Here is a 25,267-nt window from a genome sequence, read left to right as displayed (position 1 = left end):
GCATTTATTTTCTGTCATTAATTTTGAACTTAAATAGAGATGCTAAAGAATTCAGTGAAGTAAAACCTCAAAAGTGTTATTTTACTATTACTGTCTTTATTAGATGACAAGATACCTATTTGAAGCACAGGGTTTTTTTCCTAATGAACATGCATACTTTTGTATAATAAATTTATCAAAAAAATATGTCTGGCTTTAACACTGTATTCTTTCAGAAAACCTGGAGCAAACACTTTATGTTGAGCCATACCACTGCTCCTGGCTGTATCACTTATTCCTACTGGATTGTTACTATGTTTTACTGTGCTGCTGCAGCATTTATTTTTTTTGCCAACATAGCATCATTACTTGAGAAGTACATTGCTCTGTGTTACAAGTACACAATGAATTAAGAATGCACAAAAATGCAGCTTTTGCCTATAAAATATGCCAAAGGGATAACAATTTTTTTACATCGTTACTGCTCAATACAATCTTGCTCAGACAGAATGATTGTATAATTTTGGGCTGTCTTTTATAGGGCATACCTTTATATTCATAAACTTCAGAAGAGCATAGTTTGGGCTTGTGATACCTGCTCCACCAAAAATGCTTGAAGAAATTATAATTTGAAATAATTTGCCTGTCTTCTTAAACATTGTATTCCCTTTTTGTTAGATGAGGCAGATGGGAGTTGCACAGGTACGATCTACTGGAATTGCTAATGGGCCAACAGCTGACTCATCACTGCCTACAAACTCTGTCTCTGGTCAGCAGCCACAGGTTGCTCTAACCAGAGTGCCTAACATCACACAGCACGGAATCCGTCCAACCTGTCTTGGGCAGCCTATGGCAAATGGACCCTTTCCAGCAGGCTCAGTTCCCTGCAGCACAGCAAGAACGCTGAGTAGTACAGACACTATTTTGATAGGCAATAATCACATAACAGGAAGTGGAAGTAATGGAAACGTGCCTTACCTGCAGCGAAACGCACTCTCTCTACCTCATAACCGCACAAACCTGACCAGCAGCGCAGAGGAGCCGTGGAAAAAACAACTATCTAACTCCACTCAGGTAAATGATATATTGATTTAATTTTTAATAGAAAAATGCTGATACAAGAGCATAACTTTATTTTCTACATGTAGTTCAGAAGAATATGAACCTCTGAAAATATTGAATAGTTTTTCGAAGTCAAGTTAATATATGTTACTAAGTACCTTGCAAAATGGAACAGTTTCTAGGATACTTACAGATACGTTTCAAATAAAGCATGAATCCCATAGCATCTCTGTAACAAAATAATTTCCTCAAGGCCTTTCTATATAAATATAGCGGCATTCAAGAACATAATTTTTAGCATAGCATTTATTGATCATCAGAACATGAAATATTTGAATCATCAGGTGATAATTGTATATACTAATAAACAATTGAGTAAATTCATTGTTTTAGAATTTCTCAGTATTTTTATTCAAGTATTTATATATTTTAAATAATAAAAATTCAAATTTCTAAAAGGAAAAAAATCACAAAGGAAATATTTGACAAGAAAATACAGTATTTTTTTCTTTTTGAAAACTCAAAATAAGACATGTTTTCTTATTTACACCTATTAAAAACAGAAGTATGTCTTTGAAAAGTAATATGATTTTCTTCTTCTACCAATGCAAAATGGGTTCAATCACAGAAGTAATTTATTTGCTATATGAGTTTTCATGGTAGAAACATACTAATGAAATTCTAAGCATAGTGAAAAAATTAACCAAAAAATTTAAGGGGATTGATTTCGAAGGATTTTACTTATCATTGAACTTTACTCATCTATGTACTAAATATTGAGCTTTGAATTTATTTCTCTTAGAGAATTCATAACAATACATTTGGTATTTAATTAACTAACCACATGTCTCTACAGAGATAGTTCCAATTGGATATCTGAATGTAAGCAATCAAGGCATTCATTCAGTAGACATGTTACTTCTGTATTGGATATTAGTATATTTCTACCTTGTGATTTTTCTTTTTTCAATTTCAAGGAAAAACTAGACAACCCATGCCCCCTTGGGCCATTGTTTCAGAGATATTTCCATACCAGATTCCTCAATGCCTTCAAGAATGGTAGAGCTTCTAGTGTACTTGAAAAGTTCTTAAAAATTCAGGGAGATATTCAGAGATGTATTTGCCTTGAAACTAGCCCATATTGAACTTTATAGCGCAATCAAACATCATCAGAGAAAATGTTTTATGACATTTTGTATTATGTCAAACTTTTTTGTTTTATAATTTTTGTCATAAAATATTTTATAAAATTTGCCAAATTTCAATTTCATGGGAGTCATGGGTCCTATATTTTGGTTTCATTCTATATGTTATAGACCATTTAAAATATAAACTGCTTTATGGAAATGTTTATGTTATGAAATGTTTTATAAAAGTTGCCAAATTTCATTTCCATGGGACCCATAGGTCCCCAATTTTGGACACATTCTGTAGGTACCTTGGTTCAAAAAATGTTTCTGCCCTATGGTGCACTGTTTTGTCTAGTTAAACATTACAGGAATCAAATTTTTAATACTGTGTGGAATGCATAGGTAATTTTATGAAGTGAAACATATGTATATGTTTTATATTCATGTATAGTTTAAAAAGGGATGCGGTGGCTCAGTGGGTTAGGACGCTGAGCTTGTCGATCAGAAGGTCGGCAGTTTGGCGGGTCGAATCCCGAGTGCCGTGTAACACAGTGAGCGCCTGTTACTTGTCCCAGCTTCTGCCAACCTAGCAGTTCGAAAGCACGTAAAAATGCAAGTAGAAAAATAGGGACCACTACGGTGGGAAGGTAACAGCGTTCTGTGCACCTTTGGCGTCTAGTCATGCCAGCCACATGACCACGGAGACGTCCTCGAACAAACGCTGGCTCTTCGGCTTTGAAACGGAGATGAGCACCGGCCCCTAGAGTCGGAAACAACTAGCACGCATGTGCGGGGCAACCTTTACCTTTATAGTGTAAAATTTTGATATTTTACTGAGTAAATTGGAAAGAAGTACAGCAAAAGGAAAATTGGTTCCCCCTATATGGGCTTTAATATGTAAAATTATATTTGTTTAAGTTGACTACTTTACAGTGTGATGAAAGCAAGGAAAAAAGTTTTAATTTTTAAGTCAGTTAAATTGAATGGTAAATTGGAATCTTTCTTGCTTTTGACCTAAGTAAATCCTTTCATTTCTCTTTTTTGTATTAAATATTTCTCATCATTTACTATCAATTTACTCTAGTTTATGGTACCTTTTGAATATAATGAACCTAGAAATATGTTAGAAATCTATCAAATCCTGTCAGTAACCATTTTAGATATTCCTTCCCTCCTCCCTCCCTCCCTTCAATTTCTATGGCTGCCCATCTTGGTCAATGACTCTGGGCAACTTACAATTCAGAAGATATGTTACAATTAAAAAATTATAAAAACTTATTTTAAAACAATAAAACAGTAAAATCAGTTAAAAAACATTTAAAATGTCTAATTCAATATACAAGATATTTGACCAGTTAGCAATATAGCCAGGAAAAAATGGGACTCTTGTCACATTCAGCACCGCATACTGCGGAACATAGACAGGATTTTAGGGACTTATGAAAGGGTAACAGGGTTGGGGCCTTTCTGTTATCTGAAGAGAGAATAAAACCACTCCAGAAAAAACTCACCTTTTGGTCCCTGACATTATTGGCTGATGGGATCTGCAGCATGCCCATTCTGCCTGACCTAGTTGGATGGGCAGAGACTTGAAAAAAGACAATCCCTCAGATTATTTTTTTTTAGATTTTTACAATGTAAAAATGCCAGGAACATTAATGAGCACAGGACTTTTGATCTTTTGGTTATTAATAGCATAAAATTAAATTTATTTCTTTATTCAATTTCTATAGCTACCTATCACAATCCAACTGACTTGTCCAGAGATGAGTGCTTATTCACCACATTTACAACCCACCTACCACACTCACTGTGGGAAATGAATTGATGTGTGTTCTTCCTTATGAGAGAGCCGGTTTAGTCCTTAAAATGCTTATGTAGAAACCAAGAAACTGTAGGTTTAGTCCTCCCTTAGGCATGAAAGCCAGTTGGGCAGCTTTCGACCAGTCTCTCTGTCTCAGCCTACCTACCCATCCCCACCTCACAGGGTGGTTGTTGTAGAGAAAAAAAGAGGCAGATGTATGTTTGCCACTGAGTTGACTCCCCCCCCCCCCCCCATTTTTTTTTCAAAAGGAAGGTTACAAATCTAATATCCAGGTCTTTGGGAAAGACTATAGATTAATAAAAATCTCAAATCCAGTCTAAACATATGGCTGACTGTGCTACCAACCATAACAACAACCCCCCCCCAGTGAGGTACTACCTTGATGTGGTTGTGGCCTTGGGTGCTGTGAGAAAGGGATGCTATGCCAGACGTTCAACCATATTGGACAGGTCTCATCAGAGGAGCCAGATGCAGAGTCACTCTCCCATAAATAACAGGGTGAGAAGTAATTTTACAGAGAAACCCGTATCAGATTGGTTGCTTCCTAGATCAACAAGGACAGTGTGCTAGATGTTGGAGCTCCTGGACAAATTGGCATAGAGGACTCGGGACTGTTGGCTGAGCAACCAGGACCAGCAACTGCAGGACTCCTGGGTGAAGAAGTCTTTACCTGGCACAAATATACAAGAATTGAAAACAAAGACATAATAATATGCTGTTACAAATCAAGTCCAACAAAAAGAGGATATCTGAAAAGAATGCACCAGTTCTGGAAACAACATCCAGAACCAGAAATGACAGAACAGTGACTAGCAGATCAAGGTTGATTTATAATATGAAAGAAACTATTCAAAGAAGCAGATTGGAAGAACTGCAAAGGCCTACCCAAGGGAAAGAAATTGAAGCCTTGCCAGAAATAGTTCATATTGTAGAAGCAAATCAAATGAAGTCAGCATAATGGACACCAGCATAGATACTGAATCACTTTCATTCCCAAACCAGGCACCCTCTCCTCTGCCTTCTCCTCAGAAAGAACAAGGCCCTCTAACTAAAAGAAGAATTGAAACAAAGAATAACTGAGCATCCAGAACAGCACAAAAACAACAGAATAAGGTTGTCTGCATTGAAGTTATCAAAAAGGAACTAGCACAAATTTAATTCACTGCAAGAAATGTGTTCCAATACCTCAGGGGCTGCCACAAAAAAGAGGGAGTCAAGCTATTCTCCAAAGCGCCCGAAGGCAGGACAAGAAGAAACGGATGGAAACTAACCAAAGAGAGAAGCAACCTAGAACTAAGGAGAAACTTCCTGACAGTTAGAACAATTAACCAGTGGAACAACCTGGCTCCAGAAGTGGTGAATGCTCCAACACTGGAAGTTTTTAAGAAGAGACTGGACAGCCATTTGTCTGAAATGGTATAGGGTTTCCTGCCTGAGCAGGGGGTTGGACTAGATGATCTCCAAGGTCCCTTCCAACTTTATTGTTGTTGTTATTATATGCCCTGAAATAATGAGCTATGTCATTCATCCATGGAGCGAAGTTCACAGGTTTAATTTACCAAGGAAAATAGGTGGATGTGGAATATTGCAAGTACCGTATTTTCCGGCGTATAAGACGACTGGGCGTATAAGACGACCCCCTACTTTTCCTGTTAAATTATAGGGTTTGGGCTATACTCGCCATATAAGACTACCCCACTGCATACAAAGTCTGCTTGGATTGGGTGGGTCAGCTCTCTCTCCCTGCCTGCCTGCCCAGCCCTCCCTGTCTCCAAGACGCAATTTAAAAAAAAAAAATCCCATTTATATCCCACCCTTCTCCGAAGACTCAGGGCAGCTTACAATCTAAAGCACAAATCAATGTGCTTAACAATGTACAAAGTACACTTCCAGCATCCAGAGCCTGCCTGCGTTTCTTTAACCTCCACATGCTTCCGACTCTCGACAACTTCAGCGTTGTAAACCTTGCTGCTGTTAGTATCCTAGGTGACTCTTCTCCAAACCCCCTCTACCCCAACCCGGGTGAAAACGCTAACGTGCTCCCAGTGTGTGCCTATCCCTCTCCAACCAACTGCCCCCCCATCCGTATCTGGCTCCAGCGGGCACATCCCAGGGCCGCCCTCCAGCAGTCCCCGGCTCCGGTCCATCTGACACCGACGGAAAACAGCCGGCCCTTGCCTCCAGCGCGCAGGCTATAGCATGCAGTCCCGGCACAGGTCCGTCGGCAGGCAAGGGAACAGCTAGCATGTTTTGTAGTGCCCAGGCTCCCTGTACGGCAAGGCAGACTGGGCTGTCCTCCTGAGTGCCTGCAGGGTCCTCAGCAAAGCCCTGCGATGCAGGCGCGTGCAAACGCTGTGAAGCAGCTGGTCGTCGGGTTTGCAGAGCCAGGAACCAGCGATCAGCTGATAGTCGGGCTTGCTGATTACGGGCGACCTCCCTTGTTTGTTGGAGCGCTGGGTCATGGACCGAGCCGTGTGCAGTGGGGGGGGGGGTGAGTAGGTGAAGCAGGGCTTGTTTTTGGAATGAGACAGCAATTTTGTGATTCTCTCCCCCTTCCTCCCCCCTATCAATGAGCTGCCGAGGTTGCCTGCATGTGTGTATGTGTGGAGGGGTGTTGCCTCTGGTTTTTCCTGTAACATCGGACAATAAAACCGCCCCCAACCCTAACACCCGGCGTATAAGACGACCCCTGACTTTTGAGAAGGTTTTCATGGGTTAAAAAGTCGTCTTATATGCCGGAAAATACGGTACATCAGACAGTTGAAGAAGATAAAGAGGCATTTGATCAGGGATGTACTGAAGCTAGTAAACCAGGAAGCCTTACTGAGTACTGGAGAGACCAAACTGGCCTATAAGAAAGACCAAATGAAGAATAGAAAAGAGACATGGCAAGGCAAAGTTTTACAAGGCCAATACATTAAAAAAATAGCAAGCAAAACAGATAATAGCAATACTTCGCAATAACTAAGAGCGGGAAAATTGAAGAAAGACGAGGGATTGGTTCTGGCTGCACAAGACCAAGCCTTAAGAACAGATGCATATAAAGCCAGAATTGAAAAGACAGCAACAGGAAGCAAATGTTGCCTCTGCCAAGAAGCTGAAGAAAGAGTAGACCACTTAGTTATCTGCTGCAAAATCACACAGACTGACTACAAACAATGATCTGACAAAGTATCAACAATGTTGCCTTGGAATATCTGCAAGAAATGCTATTTGTCTATAAGCAAGATCTGATAGGACCATGAAGTAGACAATAATAGAAGCTAAAGTATCCTGGGACTTTAGAATTCAAACAGACAAGCAACTGCCACAAAATATACCACACTTAACTGTTGTCAATAAAAAAAATACCAAAAAGCTGGATAGTAGACATAGCAGTACCTGGAGACAGCAGAAGAGAAGAGAAAATCTGGAGAAAATCACAAAATATAAAACCTGCAAATAAAAGTAGAACAACTACAATAAAAGAAAGCAAAGGTAGTGCTAATAGCGATAAATGCCTTGATTCCAGTCCCCAAACAACTGGAATCCCATTTGGAACACCATCAGCATTGACAGAATCACCATCAGTCAATTGCAAAAGGCAACTTTCTTCCTGCAATGATACTTTTAACACCATCAAAGAACAACATCTGCCTCTCCTAGATCTTTGTGAAGGACTCAATATGTGGATAAAAATGCCAAACCCTTTAAACGTGGCTGACTATACCACAGACCGCTACCAAAATGATTCACTGAAACGTGTAAAAATTATCCTGTGCCAACTAATGAAAAATTGATGAGAAAATAGGATTTAGAAATAGTAGTTGTAAATAAGCAGGTTAAAATATTGTGGGATTTCTGAATACAAACCATTAAAGTCTTGGCTTATAATACAGTAGCTATAACTGTGGTTTAAAAGAAAGTATAGATAGTTGGCAATAGCAGGGGATAGCAGAATAGAAGACAAAGAATTAGGGAAGGTTATAATGTATTCAGATCTGAAAATCAAAACTGAAAGGTTCTAGCATAAATCAGACGTTGTCCAGTGGTTATTGACCCACTGGGTGCCATACTAAAAAATCTTGGTGATCACTTAGAAAATCTGTGCATTGACAAAATTTTCACGTGTCAATTGCAAAAGGCCACATTACTTGGATCCACATACTATGCTGATACATTATTACTTCTTAGGTTTGGGGAAGAGCTCCATTTGCCTAAGACCAACACCAGCTCAAGAACTAGCACCTGTGACTTTATATTATTCTGAAAAGATAATTTTAAAAAAAACATTAACTAGATATTTTTTCTAGAGGTATTCTATCTACTGTATATTTACCAATAGTTTACCAATAGAAGTTATTCCACAGGTTATTTGCCTATAACCTCAATTTGCAAATGACTTATTCTCTTATTTGCAATTATCTAAAGGCAGAATATAAGGGATGTGGTGGCTAAGTGGGTTAGGACGCTGAGCTTGTCGATCAGAAGGTCAGCAGTTTGGCAGGTCGAATCCCGAGTGCCGTGTAACAGAGTGAGTGCCTGTTACTTGTCCCAGCTTCTGCCAACCTAGCAGTTCGAAAGCACGTAAAAATGCAAGTAGAAAAATAGGGACCACTATGGTGGGAAGGTAACAGCGTTCCGTGCCCCTTTGGCGTCTAGTCATGCCGGCCACATGACCACGGAGACGTCCTCGGACAAGCACTGGCTTTACGGCTTTGAAACGGAGATGAGCACTGGCCACTAGAGTCGGAAACGACTAGCACGCATGTGCGAGGGAACCTTTACCTTTACCTTTAAATGCAGAATCTGCCTAAATAGTGAAGTTGGTACAGCTAAATAATCTTCAATGGATACTAAAATAAAATTACTTTAGGCAAGTGACTACTCTGTGTTTATGTGAGGCTATAGTCTCCTCTTTCGTACAGTTTAAATCCAGTGCTGTTTTTTTCCTCCTTTCCCACAGTCTAGTGGTCACCTTGCTTTGTGCTTCTCAGTCATTTTGCTAGGTAGCAATGGGTTGTTCATATAATCATGTAACTTACATTGTCGCCCTCTTTATTACATCTCCTCCCTCTCTGGGGGTCTTTGAAAGATCAGAAACCACTTCTTTCTGATATAGAATGTTTTTCCTCCCTCTGGTCCATAGCAAAATACCCCTGTTCAGAGCAGCATAAATGGACAGTGTGTACTTTTTGTCTCCCTCAATCTTTGTTGCTAAAAGTTTCTCTTTGGCTGCAGCAACAAAATTATTGCTGTAACATGAACTTCTGTGGGTAATTATCTAAAGATAGCTGGATATTAAGCTCTAGTAGTTGGGTCTGCTAGAAGCATACTATGAATGGTAGCCTATATCATGAATCAGGAGTTTGGGCAACTTGGGATTTTTAAGAACATGAATAAATGGCTGTTTTCCTCAGTAAAAGAAAAGCCATGGCAAAGAATGAAGTAGACCAGGGGTCCCCAACCTTTTGGCCATCAGGGACCAGTTCTGTGGAGAGAGATTTTTTTGTGGACTGGAAGGGGTGTGGTTTTCTGTGCTGCCTGCATCCCACAGATGGGTCTTCGCTTGTTTGCGTGGACTAGTTTCTAATGTCAAGTTTCCGACGTATGGGCTTTTCAAGTGACTCTGAGGCATTGTTTACCTTAAAAGTCCTTTATTAGCCTAATACACCGGCAAATGCTTGCTCGAAGGAAGCTGGAATCTGAAATCTCCGCCCCTTGCACAATATATTAAAACACAATTCTCCACCTTTCTAATTTTGTCCTTAATATTATTCTCCAATTAATTTAAAGAATCAGTTTCCCTTCCATTAGAAGACCCGCCAAAGCCTTATCTTCTTAGTTAGAGATGGCCTTGAAAAGTGCAATCCTACTCATCCCCCCCTCCTAACCTTAAACTAAAACAATACACAAGTCTTAAAGCAATACACAAGTTTAACATATGAAATAGCTACTTCTTCATCTCTTGTCAAGCAATAACATTCAATGTTAGCAGCGTTGACATCTAACATGCCGTGGAACGGTGCCAGTCCATGGACCAGGGTTGGAGACCCCCAAAGTAGACCATCTTAGAAAAACTATCGGCTGTTACCAGTATTTAGAGCACGGACATGCTAGTTCAGTTGTAAAGTCTAAGGCTTTTGTCGGGTGAATGGAGGCTGCAGTTTGCCACTCTGGGGCATGGCATATTTTATTTCAATATTCAATTTATATGCTGCTATCTCATCTAGTGACAATTCTAGACAGCTTAAAATCATTAAAAACATTAAAACATCAAAACAAGAAATGGTAATGTTAAAGTTTAAAGTTAACAAAAATGGGGGAAGGGAGCAAGATGCACATGGGGGAGAGGTGGGGGGTTAGTTACCTCCAGAATGATGCCACCAACATTAGGGCTCCAAACCATTCGGTAGAACCAGGTCTTCAGGCCCTTTTGGAAGACCAAAAGGATGGTGTGAATTTCACCTCAGGAGGGCACAATGTCTGTCTGGGCAGTTGTCATGACAGAGTTGCAGAATCTTCATCAATGAAAAAGGTCATAAGATCATTGTGGTGCAATGATGATTACAAGTTGTCCTCTGGAGGTCATCCCTCCTAGTTTGTATATAAACTTTCTAGGATCTTAGCATGGATTTGCTCAGGAAGAAATCATTCTCACAATACATACCAATACAAATGGGACAGAATTATTGGCAGGGATCCCTCAAACCTCCTCCAAAATTTATGGCATAAGATGGAAGCAGGAGGAATTCATAAGACAAGAAGCTTGTTTGACAAGGTCCCAGCATTCTTGTTCTTATTGCTTGGAAGCTCAGGAGATTTGTAAGACAGAACCAGAACATTCTCTCCCCCCCTCTCTCTCTCCCCCTCCCTCTCTCTCTCTCTCTCTCTCCCTCCCCCTCTCCCTCTCACTCTCTCTCATACACACACACACACACACACACACACACACAAACACACACAGGAATATGTTCATTGGTTTACTGAAGAAAATAATCCAAAGCTACATATTTGTTGCAAAAGTATGTGAACCTGTAGGATTACTAGTTCATTTGCAGAGGAAAGTAGATTCAGATGTTTCATTCAATTGATAATTGGGTGTGAATGTGGGATGTCCTGTCTTATTAAACAACATAACTCTGGTATTCACCATCAAAGTCTGATCTTCACAAAACAGACATGTGGAATTGTGACATGGCTCAAAGAAAGGAGATTTCTGAACATCTCTGAAAATCAGTTGATGTCCACCTTGCTGAAAAAGGCTACAAAACTATTTCCAAGGAGTTTGGACTCCACCAGTTCACTGCCAGGCAGATATTGTACAATAAATAACAGTTCAACACCAATATAATCCCAGGAGCGGTTAACTAACCAAGATCACATCAAGAACAAGGTGTGTAATATTCCAGGAAATCTCAGAGGGGTCTATGACAATTTGCCATGGCCAACTCGCTGCGGCCAACTCGTCATAGGACAACTCGCTGCGGAACAAGAGTTACAGTAATATCAAAGAAATGGTGGAATAGAATCATTAGGGAAAGAATACAAAAGGAGGGAGAGAACAAAATGCGAATGACAAAAAATAAAATATTTGTTTATTTTAAATAATTAAATTGAATTGCTAAATTTTCTGCAGCGAGTTGTCCAACAGCAAGTTGGGCGTGGCAAGTTGTCCCATGGCGAGTTAGCCACAGCGAGTTGGTCGCAGCAAATGGGCTGTAGTGAATTGTCCTTGAAGAAAAAGTGTTGTTTGGCAAAATACTACTTTCCAATGTAAAAACCTTAACCCATTTCTGGAATATGGCCATGCCAGTAGCATGGTTTGGGCCTGCTTTGCTGCCTCTGGATAAAGGGTAGAAGTATGGTCTATGATGCAACTATGAATTCTGAATTGTCCCAGCAAATTCTATTGGGAAATGACAGGGAATCAGTCCGTGGAACTGATCCTCAAAAGTAAGTGGATCATATAGCAAGACAGTGATCCAAAATATAAATCATGCAACCATGGAATGATTAAAAGAGAAGAAAGTTAATGTTTTGGAATAGACAAGTCAAAGCCCAGAGCTTAATCTTATAGAAATGTTATGGAAGGAGCTGACGCAGGCAGTTCATATGAAAAAGGCCACCAACATCCCTGAACTGAAGCTGCTCTGTAAGGAGAAATGGCTGAAATTCCCCCAAGACAATGTGCAGGAGTAATCAACAGTTAACAAGAAATGCTACAATTATTGCTGCCCAAGGAGGACACGCAGTGACTGAAAGAAAAGGTTCACATACTTTTACCATGCACAAATATGTAGCTTTGGATTATTTTCCTTAATAAATCAGTGAAGTATAATGTTTCTGACTCACTGAATATTAGCTAGAAATGTCAGAATTTCTTTGAAGATGAAAAGATCTGAGGTTAATGTAGAAATTGTTGTCAGGAAGACATTGAAAAAACACATGAACATTATTAGAGAGCAGGGCCCACTGGGTTAATTAAACATATCCAAATAATAATATTTGGACCTTTACTGCCACAGTTGTTAAGCGAATCACTTCAGTTGTTAAATTGATAACATGGTTGTTAAGTGAATCTGACTTCCTCACTGACATTGTCAGAAGGTTACAAAAGGTGATACAGTATCCCAGGACACTGTACCTGTCATAAAAACATGCCAGTTGCCAAGCATCTGAATTTTGATCATGTGACTATGGGGATACTGCAATGGTTGTAAGTGTAAAAAACACATAAATCACTTTTTTCAGTGCTGTTGTAACTTCAAACGGTCACTAAGCAGTTACTAAGCAAACAGTTTTAAGTCGAGGACTACCTATACATTAAAGCTAATTGTGCATTAACTTTGTAACTTTGAACAGTCACTAAATGAACTGTTGTAAGTCAAGAACCTGTACCTATTTTTTAAACAGTGACAATCAGAAGTGAAGTTAATTGTGCAGTAACAAGATGGATGGTGGGGATGGGTGTCACAGGGTCTTTTGGAGTTGGAAAGAATGGTGAGGCCAGAATGAATATTCAAGGCTTTACAATAGTGTAAGAAGAATAATAATATAAGAAAATAATCAAAGAGGAATACTAAAGAATATTGTATAAGGCACTAATAAAATAATATCCAAATATACAATAACACAAAGAAAAAAGACAATGAAGTTTCTGCCAATCAGAGAACTCCAAAGAGAGAATGGGGATAGACAACTTCAAAGCTAACAAATATCCAGCACCCTCCTGATTAGTTCTATATTTGAGGCTCTCTTCCATGGAGGTTTCAGAGTAGTCTATATAGATTATGAATCATTGTTTCTCACCTGATTGGGATGGTTTAATCTCATTGAGGTTTGCCAAATCTATCTTATTTTGTGCTTAGAAAGCTTTGCTGAATCTTGCCAATAATGAGACCATCAAGGTTAAGGAGTATCTTTAAGTATAAGGTTACAATGAAACCATCTCAAAGTTAAGGAGTACCTGTTTTCAAGATTTTTGGATTGATGTTGAGAAAGATCATCCTACCTTACACAGATGTCCCACTAAGAACATTGCAAAACAAGTATAGCCAAAGCATAACTCTTTGGCGACTAAAATAAATGTTTGCTTAATTCTGTAATATATATTCAACCATTACATGGGAATATAAAGTTCTATGTATTGTTCATCTAACATAAAGAACGATCTACCGCTATCCAATCCTATTTGTCAATCTTCTAATAAAAGCACTAGACTACAAGAAGCAGAGTTTGAATATTTGAGCAAAATTGGAGAGCCCTCCTCATATGACACAGTGATTAATGGAGTCTGAGCCCATGCAGGCGATGAGGCTTTTATTTAAAGAAACTGAAGGGAATATTACCTGGGTCCCACAAAATATGTGGATGGTGAGCCAACAGTGAGTCCACTCCCAGGACTAACCAGAATGAGAACATGCCTGTGCTAATAATCTGGCAAATGGGAAGTGAGAGATTCATTTATCAATCATAAATATCTGCTCATCTCTCCCAGGGTGACTCTAGGAGAAAACCACATATAAAAAAACAATACAAATATAAAAAACCACATTAAAAAGTAAATAATATAAAAGCAGAGATACAAACCTAGGTGAAGAGTGGATAAAAATAGCCAGCTCAGCAGTAAAGCCAACTAAACGTGTCTCCAGTTGCCTGAGAGCCCCAGGCCTAATGATACATAATCAGATCTTGAGACCCTTCCAGGATATGGAAAGGGGTGGAGCTAATCTAATTTTGGGGGAGGGGAATATTCCATAAAGCAGGTGCCATGACAGAGAAGACATGTCTCCTGGGGCCTACCAAATGTAGGTCGCTAGTTTGAATTGGAACTCAGAAACAAACTGGTAACCCAGGGGTGTCAAACTCAATTTCATGGAGGGCCGCATCAGCATTGCGGTTGCCCTCAGGGGGCCGGGTGGGTGTGGCCTGGTCAGGCGTGGCCTACTGGGTGGGCGTGGCCAGCTCTACATCGTTCACATCAAGGGTGCCTATGGGGGCCTGGGCAGGAGTGGGACAGATCTGGGGGTCTCTGGTAGGAGGAGAGTCTCTGGGCCAGGGCGAAGGCAGTGGGGGCCGTTCCCTCACTGTTTCCAGGATGGCTTTGGGGGCCACGTGAAACCACTTCCCGGGCCAGATCCGGCCCCTGGGCCTTGTGTTTGACATGTCTGTGGTAACCAATACAACTTGCTGAGCTGAGGTGTAATGTACACTGTTCTAAGAGCATATATAACTTGCCCATACTGCTGCATTTTGTACCACCTGAAGCTTCTGGATACTTTTTAAGGGCAACCCCCCCCACACACACACACATATACATAAGCCATTTGAATGATAAAGTTCATGGTTTCCAGCTTCCCGTTTTTCTTTTATCTGATTTTCTTTTATTTGCTATAATAAACTACACGCGTTATACAGATATTGTATAAAAACTTTTGAGTTGCAAACTCGCTAATACAAACAAACTGTAACTCCAACCTAAACTAGTTCTTTCCTGCCTTTTCCCACCTTCCAGTTGAATATTTTTAGTAGGCTTGAATTCACAAACCAAATGGATTTATGAACAATAAATTTCCCCTTTGCAAGTAGAGCATTGTCTTTATAATTAATGTATTATACATAAGAGTTTTGATTTAGCCATGTTGATTTTCCTCTTGGATTCTCTTAAATTGGTAGCATTCCTTGTGAGTATACAGAGTTGATTGATGAAGGAGTTGGGAATTATAAGCAATGGAGTGACTTGATATGTGAATTGTAATCATATCCATGTGATTACAGTTTAGTGGTGGCACTACAAGGTAACAGAAGAAAAATTCTCAGTAGCTGGAGAAAACTGCTAATATGAGTATTAGGCTGTTTAATCTCAGAATGACATGGCACGTTTACATCTTTTTTGGGGTGAAATTTTCTTTTTCCGTACATTGAAAAGTCCTTATCATCTTCTGGTTAAAAGAGGCATTTCATGTGCCTCTGAATCACAATTGTAGTTTTACATTCCCCTATGTAACATTTTTAAAAGGACTAAGAATCCACTCTTCAGTTAAAGGAATAGGTCTGATGAACATATGTTACACTAAACAAGAGACAATAAAAATTTGTGCTGCTGAAACTCAAGAACACATATCAAACCCTTACAGAAGAAACAAGTCATGACTTTTCACAAAGAAAAAAGACATTTCAGGAGTGGAGACAGTATATTCCTGGAGGGCATAGGGAATGGATTTATTAGATTTCATTTTATAAATACTAATACTCAGTATGAGAAATAAACAAGACAGGTTTCAACTTGTAGTATAAAAGCATTTGAGAGAGAAGTAGACAGACAAATGCTGTCGATGTTTATTATTGCCTGCCTAGCAAAGATATGGATGCAAAAAATTATAATGTAGATGCTTTTCAAAAACCAATGCACACTAGGCTGGTAAAAGATTTTTCAGTATTAGACAAAAATCAACGTGCTCAAATTTGAAGATTATAAATTGGGAAAGCTAAGCAAAGAAAACTGTTGGCTCATGTGGTAACTTTATGTATTTAATTTAAAATTTATTTATTTATTTATTTATTTATTTTAATTCCATTTATATCCCGCCCTTCTCCGAAGACTCAGGGCGGCTTACAAGCTTAGCAGTAGCCTTCATTCTAATTGAAGATTTCTTCATAAAGATAACAAAAATGTGAATTTTAATAATGTAAGAGTGTGAGAAAATTAAAATTAAATGAATACATTTTTCCATCACAGGACAAAGTTCTTTAAAGAATGGTTTAAATTTCATTTGACCTTATTTCTAAATTATATCATTTTCTAGATTCACACAATATACTGTATCATAAACTAATAAACTAAACCCAGTTCACAAATACACAGTTCACAATACACAGTGAAAATAAGCCCTGCTTAGCATGTAACATACATGCCAGTGCTAAGTCTTTAATTGTCTTGGTAAACCATTGTATGAAAAGATGCATTGATTCAGCTATATTTTACGTGCAAGAAGGAATGGCATTTTTTGATCCTGAGAAGATCTTTAAGACCTCTCTGAAAACATTTGAAACAACAATTTTAATAAATTACAGAGACGTAACATTACCTACTGCAATTTGAGATGACAATATCAGCCAATTCGTTTTGATAGGAACTTGCCAAGTATTGGGAGAGCTTTTTTTTAAAATAAGTGAATGGAAAAAAAAAAGTTAACGGTAGCTTTGAATATTCCCATTTGGTGTTTTTTCCCCTAGCAGTTAACATCAATTTCAAATTACAGCAGTAATAGTAGTAATAAAATAATGAAAAATAACAGTTGTGTAGAACTCAAAGTAATAAATTTAAAATTACAAACATTTTGGGGAAATATTAATTCATGCATACATTTGTTAGAAAAAATACATTCAGTAAAAAGATAACACTTCTAATTTGCTAGAGATAGTTTTGGAGTTATTACTGAGAAAAATTATAATAGAAAGATACTGTTCCCTTTGTGGTAAAGTTTCTTGTAAACGGAGAGGTCCGGAGCTGACATGAGTAATTGAAAGCAAATACTGGACTATCAAATGATAAAAGTAAGCCTGCTGTAGTTTATTCTCCCTGGAACCTTAAGCATTCAGGGTCAGGAACTAAAAACAAAATCAGACTATTTGGATATATGCAGTTCAAACCAACTCAAACCTAATTTTATAAAAAATTCAAACCAAGAAAGAATGTAGGTCAAGCTGCAGCAATTTGAGGCTTATTATCCAACTTTTCCCTAATAGGCATTCTATAATTCTGTACTTTGGAAGTCTATGGCCGCTTCCTTTTTTCTCAGTTAGGGTACCATGCCTGAAAAAAAATGAGCTGGATCCCAGCCAGATAGTATAGAAGGGTGTACAAGCCTTGATAAGTTTAATTCCGACCGGTGCTTCTTCCACAGACTTGAGGGCGTTTCCCCCCCCCTTCCTTTTTCTTGTTCCTCTGCAGCTTGATTGCAACCCCCACATCTTTCAGCAGAGCAGCCTTTAAGCTTATCTAGCTCTGAGGCTGCAGGGACTTACAGTCAGGAGCTGTGGCTTACTTAAGTTCACTACATCCATTCCAAGTCTCTAGACAGCCATCCCAATCCAGGATGATCCAGTCTATTTTCTCCCGATTTTCCCTTCTTAGTTTTTGAGTGAAATTATGTCCTTTGAAGAGAAATGAAGCAAATCAATCACTTTCTAGTCAGTTGACATCCCAGTTTGCTGGAATTAATGAATTTTCTGAACAATATTCAAATTCAAGCTGCTTTGGAGCTGTTGATTCCAAAAAGACATTGAGTAAATTGCAATAATTTTGGAGTACATACATTTCATTATACACAGCTGATGACCTCCCTACCTGTATCTATGATTTGGGAGATTGGGAGGAGAATTCCAAAGAATTAAAAAGACAAATTCTGGGCCTGCAAGGAGTAAAATATGCAGGTATTTTAAAGGGGCTAAAGAATAATGTGCACTATTGCTGGTTATTGGGCTCCAGGGCTCCAGGTGAAAAGTAAAATGTTGGAATAACCTATGGGACTTGTAGACCGCTTTGTGTAAAGAATTATCTCTAGGAGGATATAACTAAAGTTGTATAATAAAAAGTATAAATTTTTAATAACAGTCATATATTAGTCAAAATTAACCATCCCAAAACAATCTAATCATTCATGATATCAAAATATAGTATAAACTAATTATCAGTCTTCAGAGGCCTTCCCGAATAATTTAGTCTTGACAATTTTGGGGAAGTTATCAGGAAAGGAAACAGTCTTCCTGTTGGAAAGAACTATTCTTAGGGAGAAGTTCCCACAGAGGACACCAACTTCTGCCAAAACCCTCATAGATATTTGGAACAAGCAGATTGTACACAGAAAAGGCAGTCTCAACAATTTCAAGTTTCAGTTCATATAGGGCTTCATAGTACCATCCAGCAACTTGAAGCCAGTGCAGCTCTTATAGCAGCAATGTAATGTAACAAAAAGAGGACCAACCCATAGGCACACATATATAGCTACATTCTGCACAGTTGAAGTTTCTAAGTGGTCTTCTAGGGCAGCCCGCTCATAGGATAAATTACAGTTGTCCAAGCAGGATGACAGGTGACAAGGATATGAGTGACTATCCTCGGTGTAGTGGACCCTAGAAAAGGCTACAATTGGCAACCAGCTGAAGCTGGGCAAAGAGGTGGAATGACTATATCTAGTTCTACCTGTAGATCATGTCTAGATTCACACAACATGCAGAGGGGGACTCGTTTGATCTTGCACTTTGCTGAAATGTAGCTGAAGTTAAACAGAAATTTTATACTCTCAAATCAAGCCACAGAGCAGTAGTTTCTGTCACTGTTCAGTGAGGCTGGCTGCTCTACTTGTCTGCAACTAACTCCTGCCCTGTGCCTCATGTGGCTCCATTATTCATGCTGGATCTTAGGCAGATGTCTCAATTCTTCCTATGGGCACATAGGTTTGCTGGTAGTTGGGAGAGGCATGAGTTACATCAGGTAGCTAGGTGAGTGCAACAACTGCAACTGGGGAAAATTATGCCAAATCTGTTAACAGATCTCTGCCCAAAGAGAAATGTAAGTATTCTCCTATCCCCACTTTTTATAGTATGCAAACCAATTAATAAAGCATTGAAGTTTAATCAAGTTTAGTTTCTTATTTGTTTTTGCCATTATTTAAACACTATACAAATAGAAGTAGGATGGGCTATATCATTTTAAGTTGATTGCACAATAAAAAATATTCATTAGAATAAGTTATTAAGATTCAGAGTGTCCTGTTAAGTATACCAGGTTTTGGTATACCCATTAAGGCTTTCATTATGCTTTCTAATATTAAATCTTTGCCTTCCTTCTCCTTCAAGGAAGAAAAGGAATTAACTGGGAACGGGATTTGCAGCTTTGCTCACTTTAAAACAATAATCAAAGTACATTACATTAAATAGAGCATTCTTGGTAGTGAGAAAAAGCCCTAATAGCAGGGGTGTCAAACTGCTGGCCCGTGAGCCAGATGCGTCACACGGACGCTGCGCCCATCCCTTTACCGACAATGGCAAAACAGTCCCGATACGTCGCTTGACATCACGTGATGTCATGAGTTTGACATGTCTGCCCGATAGCCTTAGTAAAATTTATTTTATTGCTGATGTTTTGCTGTATACTTATTTCAATAAGGTTTAATAAAAGTTGTGTTAAATTGTCCTGAATTAATTCTCAGATTTATTGGTATATTTAAGTTATTTATTTTGAGAGCTTTTTTGACATTTTTTTTCCTCTCATATGGTCAGAATTTCTGCAAAATGTATGGTTACAACTGATGATCAGTTTGTCTACTTAATATGTAAAGATGGTTAAATTCTAAGTCTTTTGATCCTTGACTTTTATTTGTACGGTAATTGTGGATCTACAATAATTGGTTTCTGTTTAAAAAGGTTTATATACAGTTCTTTTTTTGGTGGGAATAAATCCGTGTATAATACAGAGAGCTTTATTGTAAGCATGTGAGATTATTTGCCTTGCAATGTGTACCTTAAAAAAAAATCAAAGGATATCCAAAGTTCCATAGATGAGCAGACAAAAATTATGTTCTGGGGTATGTGGAGATAAAGTTTTTAAATAATTCTATAAGATGTAAGCTGATAGGATTAATTAGTGGGTTAGAATATACATAATTTATTAAGTAATATATTCTTTGAATTATGAAATCTGCTCAATAATATAAAGTGATGAAATTGTGCCAGCTCTGTCCAAAGGCCACAAAATGGACTTAATAAACCATGAGTTTGTTTTATTTATCAGATTTATATAGCCACTCATCTCACCAACATGACTCTGGGCAGCTTTTAGTAACTGTCAGTTAAAACAATTAAAACCAATTAACCAATAGAACAGACCAGCATTTACGTACAAAATAACTACCTTGCAGATTGCCCATTTCACTGGGAACCTCAAGTCTGCTGAAAACAAAAAAACAGGTTTTCAGAGATTTCTTGAATGCCAGCAGGATAGACACTAATCTCACTTTGGGGTAAATGCTGTTCCAAAGAGTGAGAGCCATAGCAGAAAAGGCCCACTTCCTGTGTGCTGTCACATGAAACTTTTTAGCAGATGGGGCCTATAACATACCCCTTCTGCTGGACCTAATGGATCAGGTAGATGTAAACAGGGAGAGGCAGTCCCTCAAATAACCTGGTTCCATGCCATGTAGGCCTTGAAAGGTCAAAAACAGTACCTTGAACTCTGAAGCAAACCTCCAACCAATGCAGTTTGCAGAGTAGAGGTGTGATGTGTCATTCTAAGGGTACACATAACTTCCTGTGCTGTGGCATTTTGCAGGAGCTGAAGCTTCCAGATGCTCTTCAAGGGCAGCCCCATGTGGAACACATTACAATAGTTCATTCAAATGGTGACCAGGGCACGAATAACTGTGACCCAAGTATCATGATCCAACTTTGGCACACAACATAAAGCTATGCAAAGACCTTCCTAGCTTCTATGAGCAGGAGTTGTGAATCCAGACGGACCTCCAGATTGTGCACCAGGTCTTCTGAGACAGTGCATCCTATCCAGTACCAAAGATGGTGAGATCCCTGATCAAGAAGGTCCTAAAACCTAAAGCGACTCAGTCTTGCCAAGGTTCAGTTAAAGGTTGCTGTTCTCCATCCAGATACCCACAAAAAGCATTTCATTTATTTATGCATGCATGCTTGGTTTTCAGAGGTTTGCAACTTGCTACCTACCTAAGTTAAAGACAACTTTTATTAGTCACAAGTGGCAACTTGCAGAACTGTTGATGGGTGGTGTATACATTTAATTAATAAAAGTTTTGCAAGTTACCATTTGTGACTTTAACTTAGGCAGATGAATTTCCACTATAAATCCAGATGGCTAAGCCTTTTAATGCTTTCCACAGTTTTAGAATTTGAGCTATAATAACTACCATTTGTCCCACGCTGTTTCTGAGAGTGGACTTCTGTGTTATAGTTTATTTTATGATGCTGCTGCTTGAGATATGAGGAGAGATCTTCTTATACTTCCTTTTCAAAATAGGCTTTTGAAATTCATGTTTTCAAACTGCAAGTTGAAATATTGAGAACTGTTGAAGAACAAAATATTGAACAAACTGTTGGGAAAGTGTTGAAGTTATATCTGATTCCTAAGCCATAAAATGTATGTTTAGGTATTTAAATAAAATCATGTTTCTTCTCTCTAGGGGCTTCAAAAAAGTCAGAGTTCACATTTGGCAGGTCCTAATAGTGAACGACCTCTCTCTTCCACTGGGCCTTCCCAGCATCTCCAGGCAGCTGGCACTGGTATTCAAAATCAAAATGGACATCCTACCATGCCTAGCAATTCAGTAACACAGGGGGCTGCTCTCAATCACCTCCCCTCTCACACTGCTACCTCAGGTGGACAACAAGGCATTACCTTAACCAAAGAGAGCAAGCCTTCAGGAAATACATCAGCAGTGCCTGACATAAACAGGCATTCTGGAGAGACACATAACAGCACTGCCAGTGTAGAAGGACTTCCTAATCATGTCCATCAGGTGACGGCAGATGCTGTTTCTAGCCCTAGCCATGGAGATTCAAAGTCACCAGGTTTACTTAGTTCAGACAATCCTCAGCTCTCTGCCTTGTTGATGGGAAAAGCCAATAACAATGTGGGTACTGGAACCTGTGACAAAGTCAATAACATCCATCCAACTGTTCATACAAAGACAGAGAATTCTGTTGCCTCCTCACCATCTTCAGCCATTTCCACAGCAACACCTTCTCCAAAATCTACTGAACAGACTACCACCAACAGTGTTACCAGCCTTAACAGCCCTCATAGTGGACATGCAGTTAATGGAGAAGCATTGGAGGACTCTCAGAGCCCCATAAAAATCAATCCTCCTCTTACTGGACACAAACCTAATTCCCCGATCATACCATCTATGTCGGTATCTATATATCCAAGTTCTGCAGAGGTCCTGAAAGCATGCAGGTAAGTGCACAAACTCTTTAATTGCAAGTAAGAATTTTATATTGTATGTACTGTATATCCCCCAAATACTTTAAATTTTATTTAAAGAAACAAAAATCATTAAATTGTACCATAATAGATATCTGTTTTTAATTATATGTCCCAGTGAAAATGAATATGTGTTCTGACTTGAGCACCTTTAAAAATGAAACTTATGAAAATATATACAATAACGAAATGTTTGGATATGTATTGGAAATGTAATTGAAGAGCAATCTTACCCCCACGCAATGTTATTGCAAATTCTGGCTGAAGAAATGGAGTAGTCACCAGGAGTCAGAATGAAAATAGCAATATATACAATGGATATAAAAAGTCTATGCACCTATTAAAATGGCAGGTTTTTGAGATGTAAAAAAAAATCAGACCAATATTTCCACCTTTAATATAACCTATAGGTTTAGAATTCATTTGAAAATCTGAAATCTTTTAGGGGGGGAAAATGCAAATAAAAAAAATAAAATAAACCACAATAATGTTGTTGCATAAGTGTGCACACCCTTAAACTAATACTTTGTTGAAATACCTTTTGATTTTATGAGAGCATTCAGTCTGTTGGGGTGGGAGCCTATCAGCATGGCACATCTTGCCTTGAGAATCTTTGTCCCCTCTTGCTTGCACAAGCACTCCAAATCTGACAGATTGCAAGGACATATTCTTTGTACAGCCCTCTTCAGGTCACCTCAGATATTTTCAATTGGATTCAGGTCCCAGCTCTACTTGGGCCACAGTCCCTGCTGAAAAAAGCAGCCCCAAAGCATAATGCTGCCCATCTCCATATTTCACTGTGTGGTGCATTTTTGCGCCATATTGTTTTTGCACCAAATATACTTTTAATGCTGCCCATCTCCATATTTCACTGTGTGGTGCATTTTTGCGCCATATTGTTTTTGCACCAAATATACTTTTTGGAATAATGGCCAAAAAGCTCAGTCTTGGTCTCATCAAACCATAATACGTTTGCCCACAGGCTCTTATCAGATTTGATGTAGATTTCTTTTATCAGATTTGATGTAGATTTGATGTAACGGAGCTTGGATGTTTTTCTTTGTAAGAAAAGGCTTCAGTCTTGCCACCCTACCCCACAGCCCAGATATATGAAGAATATAAGGAGAGTGTTGCCATATGTGGTACATAACCAGTACTCGACAGAAATTCCTATTGCTTTTTTAATTTTACTGTAGGCAGTTTTTTCTTGATTTTTCATACATTTTGGAGGAACATCCAGTTCTTAGTAATGTCATATTTTCTTCACTTGTTAATGACTGTCTTCATTGTGTTCCATGGTATATCCAGTGCCTTGGATTTTTTTTTCTTCTTCTCCTGACTGATACCTTCCAGTAGCGAGATCCCTTTAATGCTTTGTAAGCTCTTCGCAGACCATGGCTTTTGGTATAAGAGGCAACTGAGTAAATCTTAGTAAATTAGTATACTAGGACGCTGAGCTTGTCGATCATAAGGTCGGCAGTTTGGTGGGTCGAATCCCGACTGCCGCGTAACAGAGTGAGCACCTGTTACTCGTCCCAGCTTCTGCCAACCTAGCAGTTCGAAAGCACGTAAAAATGCAAGTAGAAAAATAGGGACCACTACGGTGGGAAGGTAACAGCGTTCCATGCGCCTTTGGCATCTAGTCATGCTGGCCACATGACCACGGAGACGTCCTCAGACAAGCACTGGCTCTTCGGCTTTGAAACGGAGATGAGCACCGGCCCCTAGAGTTGGAAACGACTAGCACGCATGTGCAGGGGAACCTTTACCTTTACTTTAAATCAAGTAAATCCTACTAGAACAGCTGAACTTTATATGGGCTTGAACAGAGTCACTTTAATTGATGGTAAGTGAGTCTTGACCATTATTTACCATCAGTTTGAATGTGATTGGTTAATTCTGAACACAGCCACATCCTTACTTATAAGAAGCTGTGCACACTTGTGCAACCAATGTAGTGTACATTTTTTATTGTTATTTCCCCCCAGCGAAAGATTTTAGTTCTTCAATTGAATTGTATAGCTTCTATGTTATATTAAAGGTGCAAAAGTTCTGAAGTGATTTATCTTGGTTTTATTTTTTTTTTTCACATTTCAAAACCCTGGCATTTTAACAGGTGTGTGAAGACTTTTTATATCCACTATAAATATATTCAAAGGGACGCACTGGCTGAGTGAGTTAGGACGCTGAGCTTGTCGATCAGAAGGTCGGCAGTTTGGCGGGTCGAATCCCGAGTGCCGCGTAACAGAGTGAGCGCCTGTTACTCGTCCCAGCTTCTGCCAACCTAGCAGTTCGAAAGCACGTAAAAATGCAAGTAGAAAAATAGGGACCACTACGGTGGGAAGGTAACAGCGTTCCGTGCGCCTTTGGCGTCTAGTCATGCCGGCCACATGACCACGGAGACGTCCTCGGACAATACTGGCTTTACGGCTTTGAAACGGAGATGAGCACCGGCCCCTAGAGTCGGAAACGACTAGCGCGCATGTGCGGGAGAACCTTTACCTTTACCATTATAAATATAGTCATATTCTCCTTTGCCCCACTGAAATCATTGGGAAAGGATTGGTTTTATTGAAGTTGAAGGAGTCTCCTCTCCCAACATGCCTTCTCTGCATGGAGCTGGGCACAAAGTACACTTTTGGTTCCTGTTCTTTTTGTCCTGGGCCACACCTAGGGGGTTTATTGTTCACTTTTACAGAGACTTGACATCTAAAGAATGAGGTAGTGGTGTTGAACAGCAATACATTAACTGCTCTAGAGCAGAGGTGTCAAACTCAA

At 39.0% G+C, this 25,267-nt stretch overlaps 1 protein-coding gene across 5 annotated transcripts in view; it reads left to right on the top strand.

Moving 5' to 3' along the window:
* The window catches only part of KDM6A (lysine demethylase 6A), a 180,673-nt gene that overhangs the window by 106,473 nt on the left and 48,933 nt on the right, over positions 1–25,267 (top strand). For all 5 annotated transcript variants that reach the window (XM_081327938.1, XM_081327939.1, XM_081327936.1 and 2 more), the window contains 2 exons: positions 658–1,053; positions 21,687–22,462. In XM_081327938.1, coding sequence (XP_081184064.1) covers positions 658–1,053; positions 21,687–22,462 — 1,172 coding nt within the window. The remainder of the gene's footprint in view (positions 1–657; positions 1,054–21,686; positions 22,463–25,267) is intronic.

This window comes from Vipera berus, assembly GCF_964194415.1.
Source record: "Vipera berus genome assembly, chromosome: 4".
Lineage (NCBI taxonomy): Eukaryota > Metazoa > Chordata > Lepidosauria > Squamata > Viperidae > Vipera > Vipera berus.
Note: the sequence above shows the minus strand (reverse complement) of the source record. Positions and strands in the feature narration are given on the sequence as shown.